The 17,224-nt window shown below is 40.7% G+C and overlaps 1 protein-coding gene across 5 annotated transcripts in view; it reads left to right on the top strand.

Moving 5' to 3' along the window:
• KLHL32 (kelch like family member 32) overlaps positions 1-17,224 on the top strand; it is a 248,986-nt gene that overhangs the window by 83,860 nt on the left and 147,902 nt on the right. For all 5 annotated transcript variants that reach the window (XM_087865330.1, XM_087865331.1, XM_087865332.1 and 2 more), the window contains exon 4: positions 12,122-12,229. In XM_087865330.1, the coding sequence (XP_087721456.1) occupies positions 12,122-12,229 (108 nt within the window). The remainder of the gene's footprint in view (positions 1-12,121; positions 12,230-17,224) is intronic.

Genomic DNA, 17,224 nt, shown 5'->3' on the forward strand with positions numbered 1-17,224 from the left:
ACTTACATAAGTAAAAATGATCTCCATTAAAACTGTCACTTTTTGTCTTTGATCCATATAGATCTCTCTATATAATTGCTGATGTGGGGGTGGGAAGCAGAAGGCTACTCGGAGACGTGGGGCATTAAACTCTGGTTTCTTCCCATGCCTGAGAATATGGCATTGCTGATGCTGAGACTGAATTAAAGGCCAGGAGAGTGATGATTGTACCAGCTCCCTAACATAGAACTTCCTAGGTTCTTAGAGGATGTGTACTGCTGAAGGGGGTTTAAGTGCTGAGTCCAAAAGACTTGTGACCCAACAGACTTTGCTGTTTTTTCAGATCCAGCTGGCCTAGTCTGACATAAGACGTATCACCTAAAGCCACTAGGGAATTAGGAGCCGGAAAACTGGCCACCTGGCTGCTTATAAGTTTTGAGTCCTCAGCTAATTAGTTGGGAACCTAATGTGGTAGTGTATGGTCTTGTCCCCTCAACGTATAACTCCAAAAATACCAGAATCTGGTTCAGAAGAGGGACCTAACATGCTGCAGTAGACTTTTCTTAAGGCGATGGTGACTTTTAAAATAACCTACGAACAGCTATAGTTCCAAGGAGCTGTCGAAAATGACCAAAATCACCCACAGTTCAAAATGTGCTCAATTTCTCACCTAAGATAAAACTGTTGTCCATGAGTAGATGTTGGCATTCTGCAACTTGTATCTGATGATTAGTCATTTAGTTAATATCCACCAAGAAGTGGCCTCGTGAAATAGCTTTTAAATTTAGCCAGAAAAAATAGCACCATTAATGATGGCCTTGACATTCAGCAAAGCCAAATTAAGCACTCAATCTGACATTTTATAGACAGTCTATTACAGAGCCTCACACTTGGTAGACATTCGATAAGTGTTAATTGCCTGGCTGACAGTGAACAGCTACACTTCTGCTTGGTACAGAAACTGCAGTCTGGGATAGCTAGGAGGCCGAATTTGGGTGTCCTGTGGGATAGGGCCTCACGAGCACCAAAAGGTGGGTTTTTGTTTTTGTTTTTTTTTTGTTTTTGTTTTGTTTTGTTTTTTACTTTTTGAAAAAATTAAAATGGCTCATAATTTCCTTTTAAAACTGAACACATTCATTAAAAATAGAATTCCCTTTGTCAGTTCAAGGTGAAGCACCAGTTTATAGTGGTAGTTGGTCAAATGTTATTTCCTTTTTAAGTAGAAAGCTGAGAGCCTCTGAAGAATCATTGTCACATTCCCTTTTAAAATTGTTTGCATCAATGCCAGAGAAGTCATTAACATTTCAGATAGGATGACTGTTATTTTCATTATTGTGCTGATAGCGCAGTGTATTCATTATAGTGAATGATCGGTGAACTCTATGGTCTGCATTTTATTCCTTCATTTAAACTGATTCACTTCTCCTGAATATAAATATTGTGAAGCTGGAAAAATATTTGCAACACAAAATAATAGCTAACTTTAAAAAATCATTTATTTTATGCAGTCATTGTGCTAAGCTCTTTATGTATATTTGTTTCAAGTGTGTGTTGAAAGATTATTTCACTTTTTCTGCCATATCTTTTTCATGCTTTTAAAATTATAACTTTCATGCTGTTTTATTTAAAAATCAGAATTTCACTCATGCTTATTTAATCACAGTGATACAGTGAACCTTAGCTTCATCTGAAAGAACAAGAATGCATGTTTGAAGGATAATAAGGCTGATGAAAATTTTAAACCTTTAGAAATTGAATATTGAGTCAAGACAGGTGGTTTCTAAAAGAGGGGCAAGACAGCTGATCATGTGAATCGGATGAACTGATGTAAACAATTATTGGGATCTATACATATGCCCTGATCCTGTTCATCATTTTTATAAAAAACTGATTCAAAGTGAAGTGTCCACGCCGGGACGATCCAGCTGCTTGTTGAATCAATTGCTTTTAATTAGCCCATCTGATGTTGATTGGATTTTGGGCCTGCATGCCTGGATTCCTGAAGGATTGAATTATCAGCATTCTTCTCGTTTAGAGGCATGTGACTCCAAAGTGATAAGAGAGATTTCCATAGCAAATCATTCATATCACTTTAAAATTATATATATGCACATACAAATTTTCATAGGATTAAAAGAAGTTCTTCAGTTAGTTACTTTTGAGAAGTATTAGAACTCTTGAGGACTATTCCTAAGTTATTTTTTCTCCTTCCCTAACATATGGAGACTTTGCGTGTCTCCTGAATGCACAGAGCATCCAGTGTGTTTGCGGAAGAAGTGAACTTGGACATATGTGACAACCCAAACACTTCCTATTCAACTGGCCTGTTCTGCCTTGGATCAGGAAGGTTCCAATGAAGTGGTTCCTTAGCAACTAATGGAGTTAGAAGAAACAGCGTGTGAGCTGGGGCTCTGTCCTCATCTGGGTATAGCCAAATAACGGGAGAGTGGCTCTGGCAGGGATTGCATAACCGTGAAGCCACCGGGATGAATAAAATGAAAGATGGGAGAGAGATTCTGTAGCTGGGCTGGGTACCTGTGTCTATAATGGTAGCACACTGGAGAAAAAGATAGGAAGAGAGGATGAAGATACGAAGAGAGGATATGAAAAATCAAAGAACTCCTGAAATTTTGGGTTAAAATTTGAATAGTGGTCATTAACTTCCTCTGGGTTTTTAAAGAGAAGAATGATAAGTGATAATTAAGGCAATTCCATAACTTCAACATTCTTCCAAAAAGTTATCTGGAGAAGAGAGGAACAGATTTTATGTGATGCTGTCATGAATTCTAGGACAGAGACGGTGTGTTTCAGTGCTTGTACATATGGATGCTTTATCATGCAGGGCTGGTCCTTCTGCTCCTTCTCCCTGTGTATACCCACGACAGACATGATGACAAGACCCTGACCGCTCTCAGTTGAGTCTGGGTGTGGCCTCACAGCCCTCAGCAAGGCTCCAGGCAGCCACTACCGATACCAGATTGGGCAGGCAGGGTGCCAGTGCCTCGTCATTCTTTATGGCAAATGAGACTCCTTAAAAGCTTCTGGTTTTTGAATTCCGTAGGAATGGGTCTGAGGGGTTTGTGTCAGGAGCAGCTCCATGATGGCCACGTGAAATCCCTCTTCAGGATAATATGATAAGAAGGAGATGACCCAGGGGCGCCTGGGTGGCTCAGTCGTTAAGCGTCTGCCTTCCTCTCAGGGCGTGATCCCAGAGGCCTAGGATCGAGCCCCACATCAGGCTCCTCCGCTGGGAGCCTGCTTCTTCCTCTCCCACTCTCCCTGCCTGTGTTCCCTCTCTCACTGGCTGTTTCTCTCTCTGTCAAATAAATAAATAAAATCTTTAAAAAGAAAAAAAAAAGAAGGAGATGACTCAGAGAAAGTCACCCAGAGTCATTGGGCAAAGGAGAGTGGCCTGAGAGATTTACCTGCAGGCTCCTACCACCACTTCCATCCAAGAACATAGGACGATTTACTCTTCCAGAGGCCTTGTTCTTGAAACCATGAGTCTTCTTTAACTTTTTTTTCCCAAGTAATAACCTCTCCTCCCACCCACCAAGATGTGGCGACCGGTCCTCCCTTGCTGGGATTTGGACTCAGGTCTTCTGCCAGACTACGGGATTTCCAGCATTGGCCTGGAGTGTTAACAGTTTATGAGTCAGAGAATTTGGATTAAGTGCTCTTTCCAAGAGGAGACTTAAGAGTTGTGATGACATATCAGAAAGGCTACCAAGCAGCAGAGTGAATTTATTGAAAATCTACCAGGACCAAGGGGAGAAAGTTGTCAGGAGAGTGATTATGATTCTGTATTCTGGAGGTATTACTAATACTTCATTTTATCATGTAAAGTATTGGATGTCTCATCTCTTTGAATATTCAGATATGCAAGGAGTGCCGCAAAGGGTGGCTGTGCTTCTCAAATTTTAATGTGCTCATGGGTCACCTAGAGCTTTTGTTAAAATGCACCTTCCAGAGCCGAGATGCCCTTCAAGAGACGAATGGATAAAGAAGATGTGGTCCATATATACAATGGAATATTACTCAGCCATCAGAAGGAATGATTACCCAGCATTTTCATCTACATGGATGGGGCTGGAGGAGATTATGCTAAGTGAAAGAAGTCAAGCAGAGAAAGACAATTATCCTATGGTTTCACTCATTTGTGGAACATAAGGAATAGCAGGGAGATTGGTAGGAGAAGGAAGGGAAAAATGAAGGGGGGTAAACATAAGGGGAAATGAACCATGAGAGACTGTGGGCTCTGGGAAACAAACCGAGGGTTTTAGAGGGGAAGGGATGGGGATGGGCAAGCCCGATGATGGGCATTAAGGAGGGCACGTATTGCATGGAGCACTGGGTGTTATACTCAAGCAATGAATTATGGAACACTACATCAGAAACTAAGGATGTACTGTATGGTCACTAACATATCATAATAAAAAAAAATGCACCTTCCATCCAGTAGGTGTAAGGGGGGCCTGAGGTTCTGCATCTCTGACAAGTTCCCTGGTGATACCAGTGCTGCAGGCCCAGGGACCACACCTTGAGTAGTGAGTGAGTGAGGGGCTGGTGATCTCTAAAGTACCTTCTAATTTCAAGATTCCATTTATAGAAGAGAAGCTAGAATTTTAGCCGCGATGCCTAAAACACACCCAGTGTGGCTTTGATAAACACTGTAAGAGCCTCTTTTGTGTCTTACAGAATTTTCCCTGAACACTTCTCATATTGTAATTGACACAGAATCCCTCACTTGGCCTCCTCAGTTGCTCCACCTCTTATTTTTCTCTTCCGGCTTTCAGATTTTTCTGATCTTTAGCACTGAATGTCCTGAAAAGGTAAGCTGTAAGCTCCATGAAAGTGGGCACCGTATCTTCCTCACTCACTGTGGAGCCCCTAGACCTAGCACTTGCTTGCTTGCAATAACTGTAGATGAACGAGTGAATGAATGAATGAGTAAATGAACGAACCAACACGCTCTTCAAAAATGCAGATGATGTTCAGCTGTCCCACATTGTTAACAAAAATAATTAATCTGACATAGGAAAGAATTTTCTGGGCGCAAGATGTTTTAGACAAGTAGCTAAAGGAGCTACAGTTAAAGAGAAGGCATATCCACCATGAGCTAAGTACAAATTAGTTCATTTGTAGACATGAAGTTTTCCTCTGAAACTTTCCTTCTTCAGAGCCAGCTTCCCCGGATTCGTGCAGACTGTGTATCACATGTGCTTGGCCACTTCTTGACACGGGCCCCAAATTCTGTTTCACGACAGCTTTCAAAATGCAGGAAATGCAAGCTTTGTTTGAGTCAGTGTGTCCTTAGTAGATTTTGAAAGGGAGGATTGTGTCATATGAGGACAGAACAGATGGTCTCTATGTGGAAAGATTCATTCAATAATGGCTTATCCAGTATATTTCAATAAGGAAGAGTAAGTGTCATCCCTAAATATCTGAAAGAATAGACTTCTTTACGTGGTGGGTAGGAAAGTTATGAAATCCCATACCCAGGGAATAGAGCCATAGACTAAAAAGTAACAAAAGCACCAGGGATTGAGCAGAAGCCAAAGGATTCAAGAGAGTGACCCAAGGCCAAAGCCAGTGTGGATGCCATTTTCCATTTTCCAGAGTATGTAACAATTGACAAGGATAAATACCGTTCATGGATAGCCTGACTTCATGATGGGCAGAAGTTTCTGACCTTCACAAATTTACTATATCTTTAGCTAAATAAAAAACAACTTGATTTGTGTCCTTTTCCATTCCATTCCCCAGAAGACCCATGTAGTTGAAATATGGCCACATCTAGGAGGAGGAGAATTCTGAAGAGAAATAGAATAAACCATAATCATGCTGGTTTTGAAGGGCTCATTATCACTATGTAGTTAATTTAAGAAGTAACTCTGCCAAGAACAAAGCTGTGAAATACAGCTAGATTCTTTGAATAAACAAGTTACATATTTGAAGATGTTGGGGGAAACCAATATGTTTCACAGTTTTTAGCATGTAAGGTGAATTTTTCTTTATATGTTTAAAGTGGGGGGAAACTGGTATTTTAGAAATAATTAATTTTTGCTGCTTAATTATAGGTATAGTAATGTAATTTGCTGTTTTCATTTGTCCTGATATTTTATTCTCTGAGACTATTACTATCCTGTTTGAGGAAAAATTAGAACAGCTACAAATATATTAGGGGGGGAACCCTCCAACCAAACACCCCTACTCTTTCAGGCCGTTAAGCTCCCCAAATCAATTGGATTGCTTTTGCATTTGTGAGATAAAGAAGGTAAATAGTCCAATTCAACTGTGGTCAGGACCTTTTCCCCTCAATGCCAGGGAAATGGGCAATTGTGGTTAATTGAACAGTCTCATTAACTGAGATTTACCACCCATTCTATGTGTGATGTATAACCAAAATGCAATGAAAGGTAATCACCCTTAACACTAAATTGAGCAAAATGTAATCTTTGTTGATTCCAAAGTTAGCTCAAATCTCTGTAATGCCACGTGGCCACGGTAAACATCACTAATAAATAACACCGTGCGTATGAAAGATGGAGGGGGGATCAGGCTGGATCTGATGCCATCATTACAAGTTGCTTTTTTCGATAACTTTCTTAAATGTGTTTACTTTTATTTATCTCTTTCATAAAAGATAAGGGTTGAGTGCACGCAACACAATGCAGTTATTTCACCCATAAAATCATCTGGATTCCTGATAAAATGGAATTCGCTGTACATCTTGCCCATATCCAGTGCAACTTCAAAGCTACGTGTAGTTTACTAGGTGAAAAGATTCTATTTTTTCAACTTTAAGTGCTTAAAAAAGTCTGGTCTTCTCATCTTTGAAGATGTAGTAGAATTTCCATTGGTGAGTTTTGTGGCGTAACGTGCCAACCCGAAATGGGTTGTAGTTCATCTTGTGACTGCATGACAACTAACGTGACCCCAAGAAACTTAATTCACGTACTGTGACTTTAAGACTCAATTTGTGTCATTTCTGTGTGAAATACAGGAGGAACGACACGCTGTAAATCAACAGTTCTCTCAGTGGTTGGCACTTCAAGTGGACCATAGTCTCACAAACCGGGTTTTCAATTAGAAAGATTTGTGGTGGCGGCTGCACATGATCAGCCATGAGTGAGCTGTGACAACTGTAAGTCTCAGCCTGGCCACGGCTCTCCCAAAGACGAAAACAGTGCGAACCGAGGAAGAATTTGCGCAGGCTTCCATATTTCTAAGCAGAACCTTATCCCAGGCTTTGGCAGAATGTTGTGGTTTGATAGAGGGCATCGCCATATGTTCTTACTTTTTTTCTAAATGTCTACAAATGAACTAATTTGTACTTAGCTCATGGTGGATATGCCTTCTCTTTAACTGTAGCTCCTTAGCTACATGTCTAAAACAACTTGCGCCCAGAAAATTCTTTCCTACGTCAGATGAATTATTGTTGTTGACAACAGTGTGGGACAGCTGAACATCATCTGCATTTTTGAAGAGCGTGTTGGTTCGTTCATTTACTCATTCATTCATTCACTCGTTCATCTATAGTTACTGCAAGCAAGCAAGTGCTAGGTCTAGGGGCTGCACAGTGAGTGAGGAAGATATGGTGCCCACTTTCATGGAGCTTACAGCTCACCTTTTCAGGACATTCAGTGCTAAAGACAGCACCCGTGGTCCTGTCATCTCTTTTGCTACCAAAGGACACTTTGTCCTTCCCCGTGGGCTCCAGGAGCTCTCTTGACATTGTTTCATAGGCTCTTGACATGTCACAAGCTTCCCAAGTTGACACATGACTGGGTTCTTCCTTACTTTGGTGCTATCCAGCGTGACTTCTTCTAATTCAGGTGCCCTATAAGTTCAGTAAGCCCAAAACATAGAGCTTGATTTAGTAGTTTCCTTTTTTCTTCTACTTAACTGGTTTTGTAACTTTTAGAAATAATCATATTTTAAATTTATAACATTAAGTTTCTAATGGAAGTTTTATGTTTCTGGAAATGGCAGTGATGGTTTTTACGCTGTGGTCAGTCCTTAAAGTAGAGTGTAGGATTGTGCGGTGAAAGTTAAGTCCTGTAGCCAGACATAGGGATTTTGAGTGGGACGGTCATTAGGAAAGTATTTGAAAGGACAGATTTGAGCAGAGGGCAGAGGAGGACCTATTTCTTAGCTCTCGTTCCAACTGGGGTTAAAGCGAGACAAGTAGGGCATTCAGCTTGGATGAGAATATCAGGTTCTATTTATTAAGCATCTACTATGTGCCAGGTACTATGCCTGACAGTAAGCATAATTGTATCTAAACCTCCAGACAACCCTGTGAGGTTTGTATTGTCTCTGTATTACAGAGAAAGGGCCTGAGTTTCAGAGAAATTAATACATTAGCCAAAGGTCACATGTTCAAGGTGAACTGCCACATGACCGTAGGTTATAGACCCAGGATTTGAGTCAGATGTGTCTTTCTGCACAGCCCTGAACATTACAAGTTTTCAAAAGGCAGTTGTTAGAAATACACAGGTAACACGTCTTTATTGTAATGATCCAAATAATACCATGCAAATAAAATAAAATTCATAGTCTTTTCCTTCCCTCAATAGTCATAACCCTCTGACATAACCACAGTGACCAATGTGGTGTTCCTTTATTGCTTGTACAAACATGTACAGTTACATATGCACATTATTTAAGGGATTGTGTCCTCTCTCCGACTCTACCAAGCCAGGCTTCAAGTTCAGTAGCTCCCTGGCTGAGCACGCCTGTTCTATGCCATCTTTGCTGAGATTGCTTTTGAAAGACCCTAGGGAAAGCAGATTCAAAAACTCCCTTGGCGACTTGTTCTCTTATTTAACCTTTACTCTCAGGAACTTTTTGCATTTCATTAACCCAGATAATTCTTCTGCAGTTTAAGTCATTTCTGTCAACAGTGGAGTTGATGAAGAGCAGCTGGTCACCATTTCAGGTGCAATAACAACTTGGAAGATATGAAAAAAGAAAGTAGTGTTGGGAATATTAAAAACTGAAACACCCATATAATAAAAAACAGACATTGAAAACAACTGAAATTTCTTTCAGGATTTTTTTTTTTTTTTTAGAGTGGCTATAAGAAGTCTAGAAGCAAATTCAGAATTACACAAATGGAAAGCCTTTTTATTGTGACCTGTGGTTTTTAGTTTTGAAATTTTATTGATTTATTGATTTATTTTTTTAAGTAGGCTCCTTTTCAATGTGGGGTCTGAGCTCACGACTCTGAGATCAGGAGTTGCGTGCTCTACTGTGTGAGTCAGATGCCCCTAGTTTTGATTTTAGATCTTTCACAAATGCATAAGCAGAATCATTTACATTAAAATCAATGTTCTGATAGCCCTTTTTGCCTATAGCTTCACTTGATTAAAAAAAAAACATACAAACCCAGAGACTAGTGTTCCTAATGTATCACTGCTTTAACCAACAAATACATAAAAGAAACTTAATTATTTCATCATTTTTACAGTATATAAGTTTCACTAAGACCTTGCTGTATAGAGGCACTGTATTGAATACTTCATATATACACTGTCCTCTAATCTTCAAACAAGTTCATGAAGTGGGTACATTTTTTGGCCCCATTTTTCAGATACGAAAACTGAGTTAGAGAGAGGTTACATGTTTGTCCCACTCACTTGCCAGTGTTTGTAATCATACCCAGAATAGTTTGATTACAAGTTTGCCCTTAATTACTGGTTTACCAAAGCAAGAATTATATGACTTCAAAGTCAGTGTTCTTTAACAGTCATGTAGTTCCTTAACTCCCAGTGACACCAGCAGCAAGCCAGATCAACTCACTAACTAACCAAGTTGCCAAATATACCATATTATCCATTCACCATTTACAGCTTCTAAAGGAATGTCAGATTTCTTTTATTCATGATAAGGTAAATTCCTGAAAGTGAAATACTCTAAATGTTTGCTATTTAATATAGCAAATGTAATTGTGTGTGTTACATTTTACATACTGCCAACGTCTTTAGGATATTTTGAATGCTTTTCTTTTTATTTTCTCAAATTGTAAGCATTTAAAATATTCTTTAGAAGATTTCTCAAATGACAAGAGAGCAATAATTCTGTAGTTCTTTTTTTTAAAAAGATTTTTATTTATTTATTTGACACAGAGAGAGAGCATGAGCAGGGGAAGCAGCAGGCAGAGGGAGAGGAAGAAGCAGGCTCCTCGCTGAGCAAGGAGCCTGATGTGGGGCTCAATCCCAGCATCCTGGGATCATGACCTGAGCCGAAGGCAGATGCTTAACTGACTAAGCCACCCACCCAGGTGCCCCTAATTTTGTATTTCTAACAATTAAAATTTTAACTATAAATTAAGCTAACAAAGAGAATTTTATTCATTATGAGAATTCAGAAATCTCTAATGGAATGAGATAGAAATGAGAATCTCCAGAAAGAATAATGGACCATCAATTAATACCACCATTCAGAGGTGCTTGGGTGGCTCAGTCTGTTAAGTGTCTGACTCTTGGTTTCGGCTCAGGTCATGATCTCAGGGTCATGAGATAGAGCCCCGAGTTGGGCTCCATGCTGGGTGTGGGGCCTGCTTAGAACTCTCTCTCTCCTCCTTCTGCTCCTCCCCCCTCTAAAAACCAAACAAAACAAAACAGAGAAACCACCATTCAATATATATTAAAGTGTATGGAATTGTGAGGATCAAAAATAAGTTTATCAACATAAAAATTGCTAAGAGATGATATTAATACATTGGCAAAAAAAAAAACCACGTTTCTATAATTAAATATTATAGCGTGAACTAAAATATTACCATGTAGGAGAATAAGGGTTTTTTTCCCCTCTACTTTTTTTTTTTAAGATTTTATTTATTTATTTATTTATTTATTTATTTATTTATTTATTTATTTATTTGACAGAGACAGCCAGCGAGAGAGGGAACACAAGCAGGGGGAGTGGGAGAGGAAGAAGCAGGCTCATAGCGGAGGAGCCTGATGTGGGGCTCGATCCCAGAACGCTGGGATCACGCCCTGAGCCGAAGGCAGATGCTTAACGACTGCGCTACCTAGGCGCATCCCCCCCTACTTTTTTATGAAGTTAGCTAAGGTGCAGAATTTGAAGGGACAGTTCCCTTAAGACTTCTATCACTTCTGACACCAATTGCAAGTTTGGAGGAATTCCTAAAACTATTCTCATATTCAGTAATTCACTAGGAAGTCTCACAGAACTCACTGAAAGTTTTTATACTCACAGAAATTGGCTTATCACAGGGAAAGATGCGAATTGGAATTAGACAAGGAAAGAGACAGAATCTTCTGGACAGAATCCAGAAGGGAATCACGTATAGAACTGCTGGCCATCCCTCACCTGTAGAGTCATAGTGTATCTCCTCCTGGCCACGCTAAGTGACAAAATGTACAGAGAACTGCCAACCAGGGACACTCGCCCAAACTTTTGGTGTCCAGAGTTTTTACTGGGGCTCAGTTACAGATTGCCCATGTGATTGACCTTTCGTCTCCATCCTCTCCTAGAGGTCAGGCTAGTACCTGTAGCCTCCAGCTCCCCTGGAGGTCGGAAGTGATAGGGTGTGGCCCAAACCCCCATCATAAATCATGTTGTTAGACTGTCATTGGCCAAAGTTTCCAGACAAACAGGGACACTCCTGTCTGGCAGGGTATTCCGAGGGCTTAGAGATCACCTTCCAGAAGCCAAGGGAAAAGACCAGAGCTCCCTCTAGGTAAGGTTAATTCTTCACTATATAGAGGTACACTTTTCTAAATGGTGCATTTCCTCACTGGTAACCCAAAACCCAACCCCATTGGAATAATCTCTTTATACCTGTTAAATCAGGCTTGTTACAGGTGTACAAATTACTGTGAGTTTGTTTGTGTTTGGACATGGGACAAACCAGCGAGTGAGCCTCAACAGTCACCCCAGAGAAGAGCCGTGGGATTCAGTGGGACCGCGCGTGCAAGGTGTACAGTGCCATGTACTGTTTAGACAGCAAGGTGATTTGCAGTAGCTTTTTGTAGAAGCGTTTCAAACACCAAAATCAATCTTTAACCTGTACGGTGTTTTTCTTTCCTCGTCTCTTTCGGATTTCGTCTTGTTCTCTCACTTTGTAAGTTCCGTAACCCCCCATCTCTCTCATTCTCTCCCACCTCAGGCAATGTTCAGTCTCTGTATGGTGGAAAGTGGAGCAGATGAGGTGAATTTACACGGCGTGACCAGCCTTGGCTTGAAGCAGGCCCTGGAGTTTGCATACACAGGCCAGGTATGGGACCACGTGTCGTCTGAGAGGCTTAACATTTTAACTGCAGCTAGCCAGAGGGGATTATCCTTGAGGTAGGAGATTTAGGTATTTCTCTGGTTATTCATTTTGATGTTTAAAAAAAAGTTCACATCACCTTAATTTTGTAACAAAAAAGGTAGAAAGGTAAGTAAAGCAATTTGAGTTCAAATATGACCCAGGTAACATAATATTTTAATCTGAGCTCAGTGGCTTGCTGGTACAATTTTAAAACAGCCCAAAGAACCATCTTATAGGAAAGAGTTTGCAAAATATCTTGAATTGTTATTACTGAAGCTCCATTACTTAATCATGGCTTTATCGGCTTAATAAAAGTGGGAAGCCCCAAGAAGAAGCTGTGTCTAGCGCCTTGGCACCCTGTCCTCCACACATATCTCAGAGTCAGGGTCTCAAGTGTTAGATTATAACATGATGGTTTGAAATCCAAAATTGTTCTTCATTAAAATTGTCATAGGATTTACAGAGATCTCCAGAGAACATCCATTTTCTTTTCCTTTTTTTTTTTTTTTTTTTAGTGAAAGAATAATAATAATGACAACTAATAGAATGTGAGAGCCAGGTCAACATATGCCTGTCCGAGAAAATTGAAATAAAACTGTGTAAAGACAATATGAATCCAGAGCCGAAGCATCATGGTTCTTTACTAGTTTTATGTTACTGAAGCAAAGATGAAAATACACAGAAACCTTCTTTTAAAATTATTTTTAATTGAGATATAACAAACATACAACATTGTATTAGTTTTGGGTATAGAAAGTAAGGATTCCGTATAATTACTACAATAAGTTTAGTTAACATCCGTCACCACACAGTTACAATTTGTTTTTCTTGTGGTGAGGACTTTTAAAATCTACTCTCAACATCTTTCAAATATACAGTAATATTGTTAACTATAGTCACCATGCTGTACATTACATCCCCGGGACTTATTTATCTAAACCTGGAATTATCTACGTTTGACCCCTTCACCCATTTTACCCACCCCCGACTCCCATTTTCATTTGAGAACCACTCAACTGAATCAGCTCACATGCAGACTGGATGTTTACCCTCTTTTATAAAGTTTCGTTTTTTAATTCCATTTTATTCAACTTAGGTTTAGTGTCTTCTATGCTAAAATAAGGGCCTCTTCTCTTGGCAGGCCCACATCTTGGTGGGGGAAAGGGGTGTAGACATAATCACACATCCTCATTGTGTTGGGAGATATAATAGAAGCAGAATACAAGACACAGTGGAGACGAAAAGGAGAATGTGATCAGCTGGGGCCATCAGTACAAACTTTCACAGAGAAGGTGGTATTTGGGTCTTGAAGAATGTTGGGAGCTCACTTTTCTACTAAATTTCCCTCTTCAGAGGCTTTTTAAACTATATGATATTGTCCATTTTCTTTTCTAGAGCTAGTAGGGTTTGAGACATGTTTCATAGAGTAATTGAGGCAACTCGGCAGCTGAGATGAAAATAGTGGGTAGAAAGGAAAAAAAAAACATCCATCAAGTAACAGGTGCAAAGGGAAATACAAAGGAAATGGATCACAATTCAGGGTCAGCCCAGCCAGATTTCATGCCTTAGGAAATTCAGGTGGACAGTTATTGTTCAGAGTTGCCAAAACTGATTCCTAGTGAGGTGAGTAAATGATGTGTTGGATGCTTTTTGGTTTATAGATGTAAAGACAGCAGCTCTAAATTGTGTCTTGTGTTGATTTCTTTTCACATCTGAAATACAGTCACACCTGCATTTGCCCGTCTCTAAAGTACTATTGATAACCCATAGCTCATACTTTGCTGGTGTGCAGTGGGAAGGAAAAAGTAAATTTTATGTGTTTTTGACCTTTGTCCTGTGGCACAAAGACTTACGAAACATGAATGGAAGGGGACTTCTTGAAGGGTATGCAAACTGCTTGAGAAGAAGTTTGCAGAAGGGCAGCCATATCTCATTGCTTAGGAGTCATATGATCATATTCCACTTTTATGAGTTAAAAAGAAAGCCAGGAATGCTTCAGAAAAAAAAAAAAGAGCAGGCCCAGGGCCAGACCCAGAGCTGTATTTATTCTGCCCAGTGACCCATTCCTGATGCGCATACGCACGGAGCAGCAGCACGCCTGCTGCACACAGCAGTGACTCATCTGTTCAGATTGTGTCCGGAGGGACGGGAAGTAGGCTGACATGTCATGGAGCATCTTCCGCAAGAGCAAGGGCACTGCCCTAGGTACCTGATGTGTGCTGTTTGACCTAATCTTCTAGACAGCTCTCAAGAAGGCAGTGATCCCATCATGAAGATGACGAGCCCAGGAAGGTGCAGGGAATGACTCAAATCCCTCTCCCAGGGTATATTGACTCAGTAAGTCAAAGCCAGTCTTCTTAGCTTCAAACCCATTGTCCCACTGAGGAAAGGTTAAGTCATATTTGTTCTACTTTGTTGAAGGAGGCAGGGAAGCATTTGGACACTTCAGAGAGTGAACTTTTGATGGTTCTGTCATCCTGGGTGCCTTTGCAGCACTCAGTTCATGAGGGCTCCGAGCTGCTGCACTTGAACTCTATGTATGATGACTCGGTGCTGTGCTGCGGAAATAATACAGGATTTCTTGGACAACATCCATGGTGATTTGCTCTCTTAAACACCAAAATGACTTTTTAATAAATCTGTTTTCCCTTTGAGACATGAACACGGATAATGGCAAAAAGTGAAATTGCAGTACGTTGGGAGATGCAAAAAAGCTGCTTTCTCTTACTCTGAAATTGATGTTAGCGTTAAGCAAAGACTTTGGCATATGGAAGCAGGAATAAAAGCATAGTTCTTCAATTTCTTAATTGTTATGTACTATTGTGGATATTCACTAATATTCACTACTCTGTTGTCGTTAGCCATGATATAGATTTGTAAAATCAGGGTTAACATTGAACTTCTCTACCGCTAGCTGTTTCTACTGACAGTTGATTATACCTTTAGTCAGTGGTAGTAAGCATAGTATAAAATATAAGTATTTTAAATGTCTGAAAATTGTTGCCGTCTTGGGAGATAAATTGGAAGTATCGTGTGGGCGCGATGAGTGAATGCTGCTACGTGTGACAAGACGTGTGCGTGTTCCTCCTACATAATGCTCTAAAGCATAACCTTCTTAAAATTGGTCACAGATTTCATCCAGGAAATTTTAAAGAAAAAGCGAACTTTTTCCCTAATGCTAATGCATTCTCTGAAAGTGCATGCACTTTTCTTTGCGAGGAGTCTACATGGGGCCGAGCAAGCGCACACTGTGCCTTCACACTGGTTGGAGACGTGCCCTTCCTGTGAGCACACCCTACTTAGGGCACAGCTTGTGCCAAGGTGGGGATGCATCGCAACCCCGTGGCTGTGTTTGCTCAGCTGTGAAGAGCAGAAGCAGCCGTGAGGGGCAAAGGAGCCAGGCTCCTCTCCAGGTCCTGTTCTGGGCTGGTGCTGGGAGCCAGGTCAGAAGCAGGCGGTGTGATGTAAATTCGCTGGGCAGCTCTGCCTTCAGGAGGAAAGGACAAAGTAACCCTAAGAAACACAAACTCTCACTTAATCTGCTGGGCAAGACTACCCGTTCCCAGGCCTCCCTCGGTCTCCTCACTTTCCAACTCTGGCCAGGAATTCATTCATATTGTTCAGACCAGGAAAGAAGAAGGGGAGAAAAAAGAGGAAAAAGAGGATTCTGATGGAGATGTTGCCCAGGAGGAGGATTCCCAGGCCTAAGACAAGAGGTCAGCCACTCAGGAGTGAGCAGGTGTTGCTAAGAAAGCCCAGGGATCGTGATTAGCAGTTAACACCAGGATTCTTCTAGAAAGAGAAGAGCGCTATTCAGAGGAAGGACTTCTAACCTCAAAGCTCCTGGAATAAGCCTCTAGGAACTTGAATAACTAAGGACCAAAACAGGAAGCAAGTAGAGCTGAGAACCACAATAAAGTTCCCTGTTTAGCACTCTGGCTGTGATGATGTTAAGGAAAATAGACTCTATGCCAAGTACAGTGCTCAGTACCTTCCTTACAGTGCAGCAAGGGCATAAGCCGAGTTAGCTTCCTCTTACTTTCCAGAGACCTGTCCTCCTGTTCTGTCCCTTGTAGCCTGATGGAGAGAGACACTACGCACCAAATGACAGTGGCATTTGTAGTCCCCTTTAATATTTGCCGCCTCCAGGTACTGCCGACTTTGTCAGCCATGAACCAGCCATGTCATATCTGGCCATCTGAAGAAAAAGGACGCTTTGGTACCTGTGTTCCCTTGCTTTTCTCTTCATTATCCAGTAACTCCAGCCTTGGCTCCTCAACACATGGAGGAATCCATCTCTTCGGGACTCCCATCCTAATTACCTTCCTCTGATCCAGAGAAGGCTTTAGTACAATCGTCACGAGGATATTTCGTAGAACCATTAATATTAATATTTTAAAGTCTTTCTTTGGAAATGTAGAAAAGTATGATATTCTTAAGTAAAAAAAATTTTAGCTGTAATTGTGGTTACACAATTGGTTAAAAATATTCGTGCAATCAGAAATTGTAAACTCAGGGCACCTGGGTGGCTCAGTCAGTTAAGGGTCTGCCTTCCGCTCAGGTCATGGTCCCAGGATTCTGGGATCGAGCCCCATTTGGTGTCCCTGCTTAGTGGGGAGCCTACTTCTCCCTTTCCCTCTGCCCTTCCCCCTGCCCTCTCTCTGTCTCACTCTCTCTCTCTCAAATAAATAAATTCTTAAAAAAAAAAAAAAGAAATTGTAAACTCAAGGAAACTATCCCTTAATATTCATGCTCTGTGCAGTAAAGTTTCTCTTCCTGATTCTTATTTGATTCCTTAATAGGTTCACATTATCTTTTTACCAATCATTGATAAGGCATACACTGTAGCATTCCATTTTGATGATCATTGAAATTGTATTTATTCTCCATGGCAGAATATTTTTCTCTGTAGACCTGAACACCAGGTCCAGCAGCAGAGTGACAGGAATCTTAATTGGA

This window comes from Ursus americanus, chromosome 11, assembly GCF_024610735.1.
Source record: "Ursus americanus isolate L20-20 chromosome 11, mUrsAme1.1.p, whole genome shotgun sequence".
Classification (NCBI taxonomy): domain Eukaryota; kingdom Metazoa; phylum Chordata; class Mammalia; order Carnivora; family Ursidae; genus Ursus; species Ursus americanus.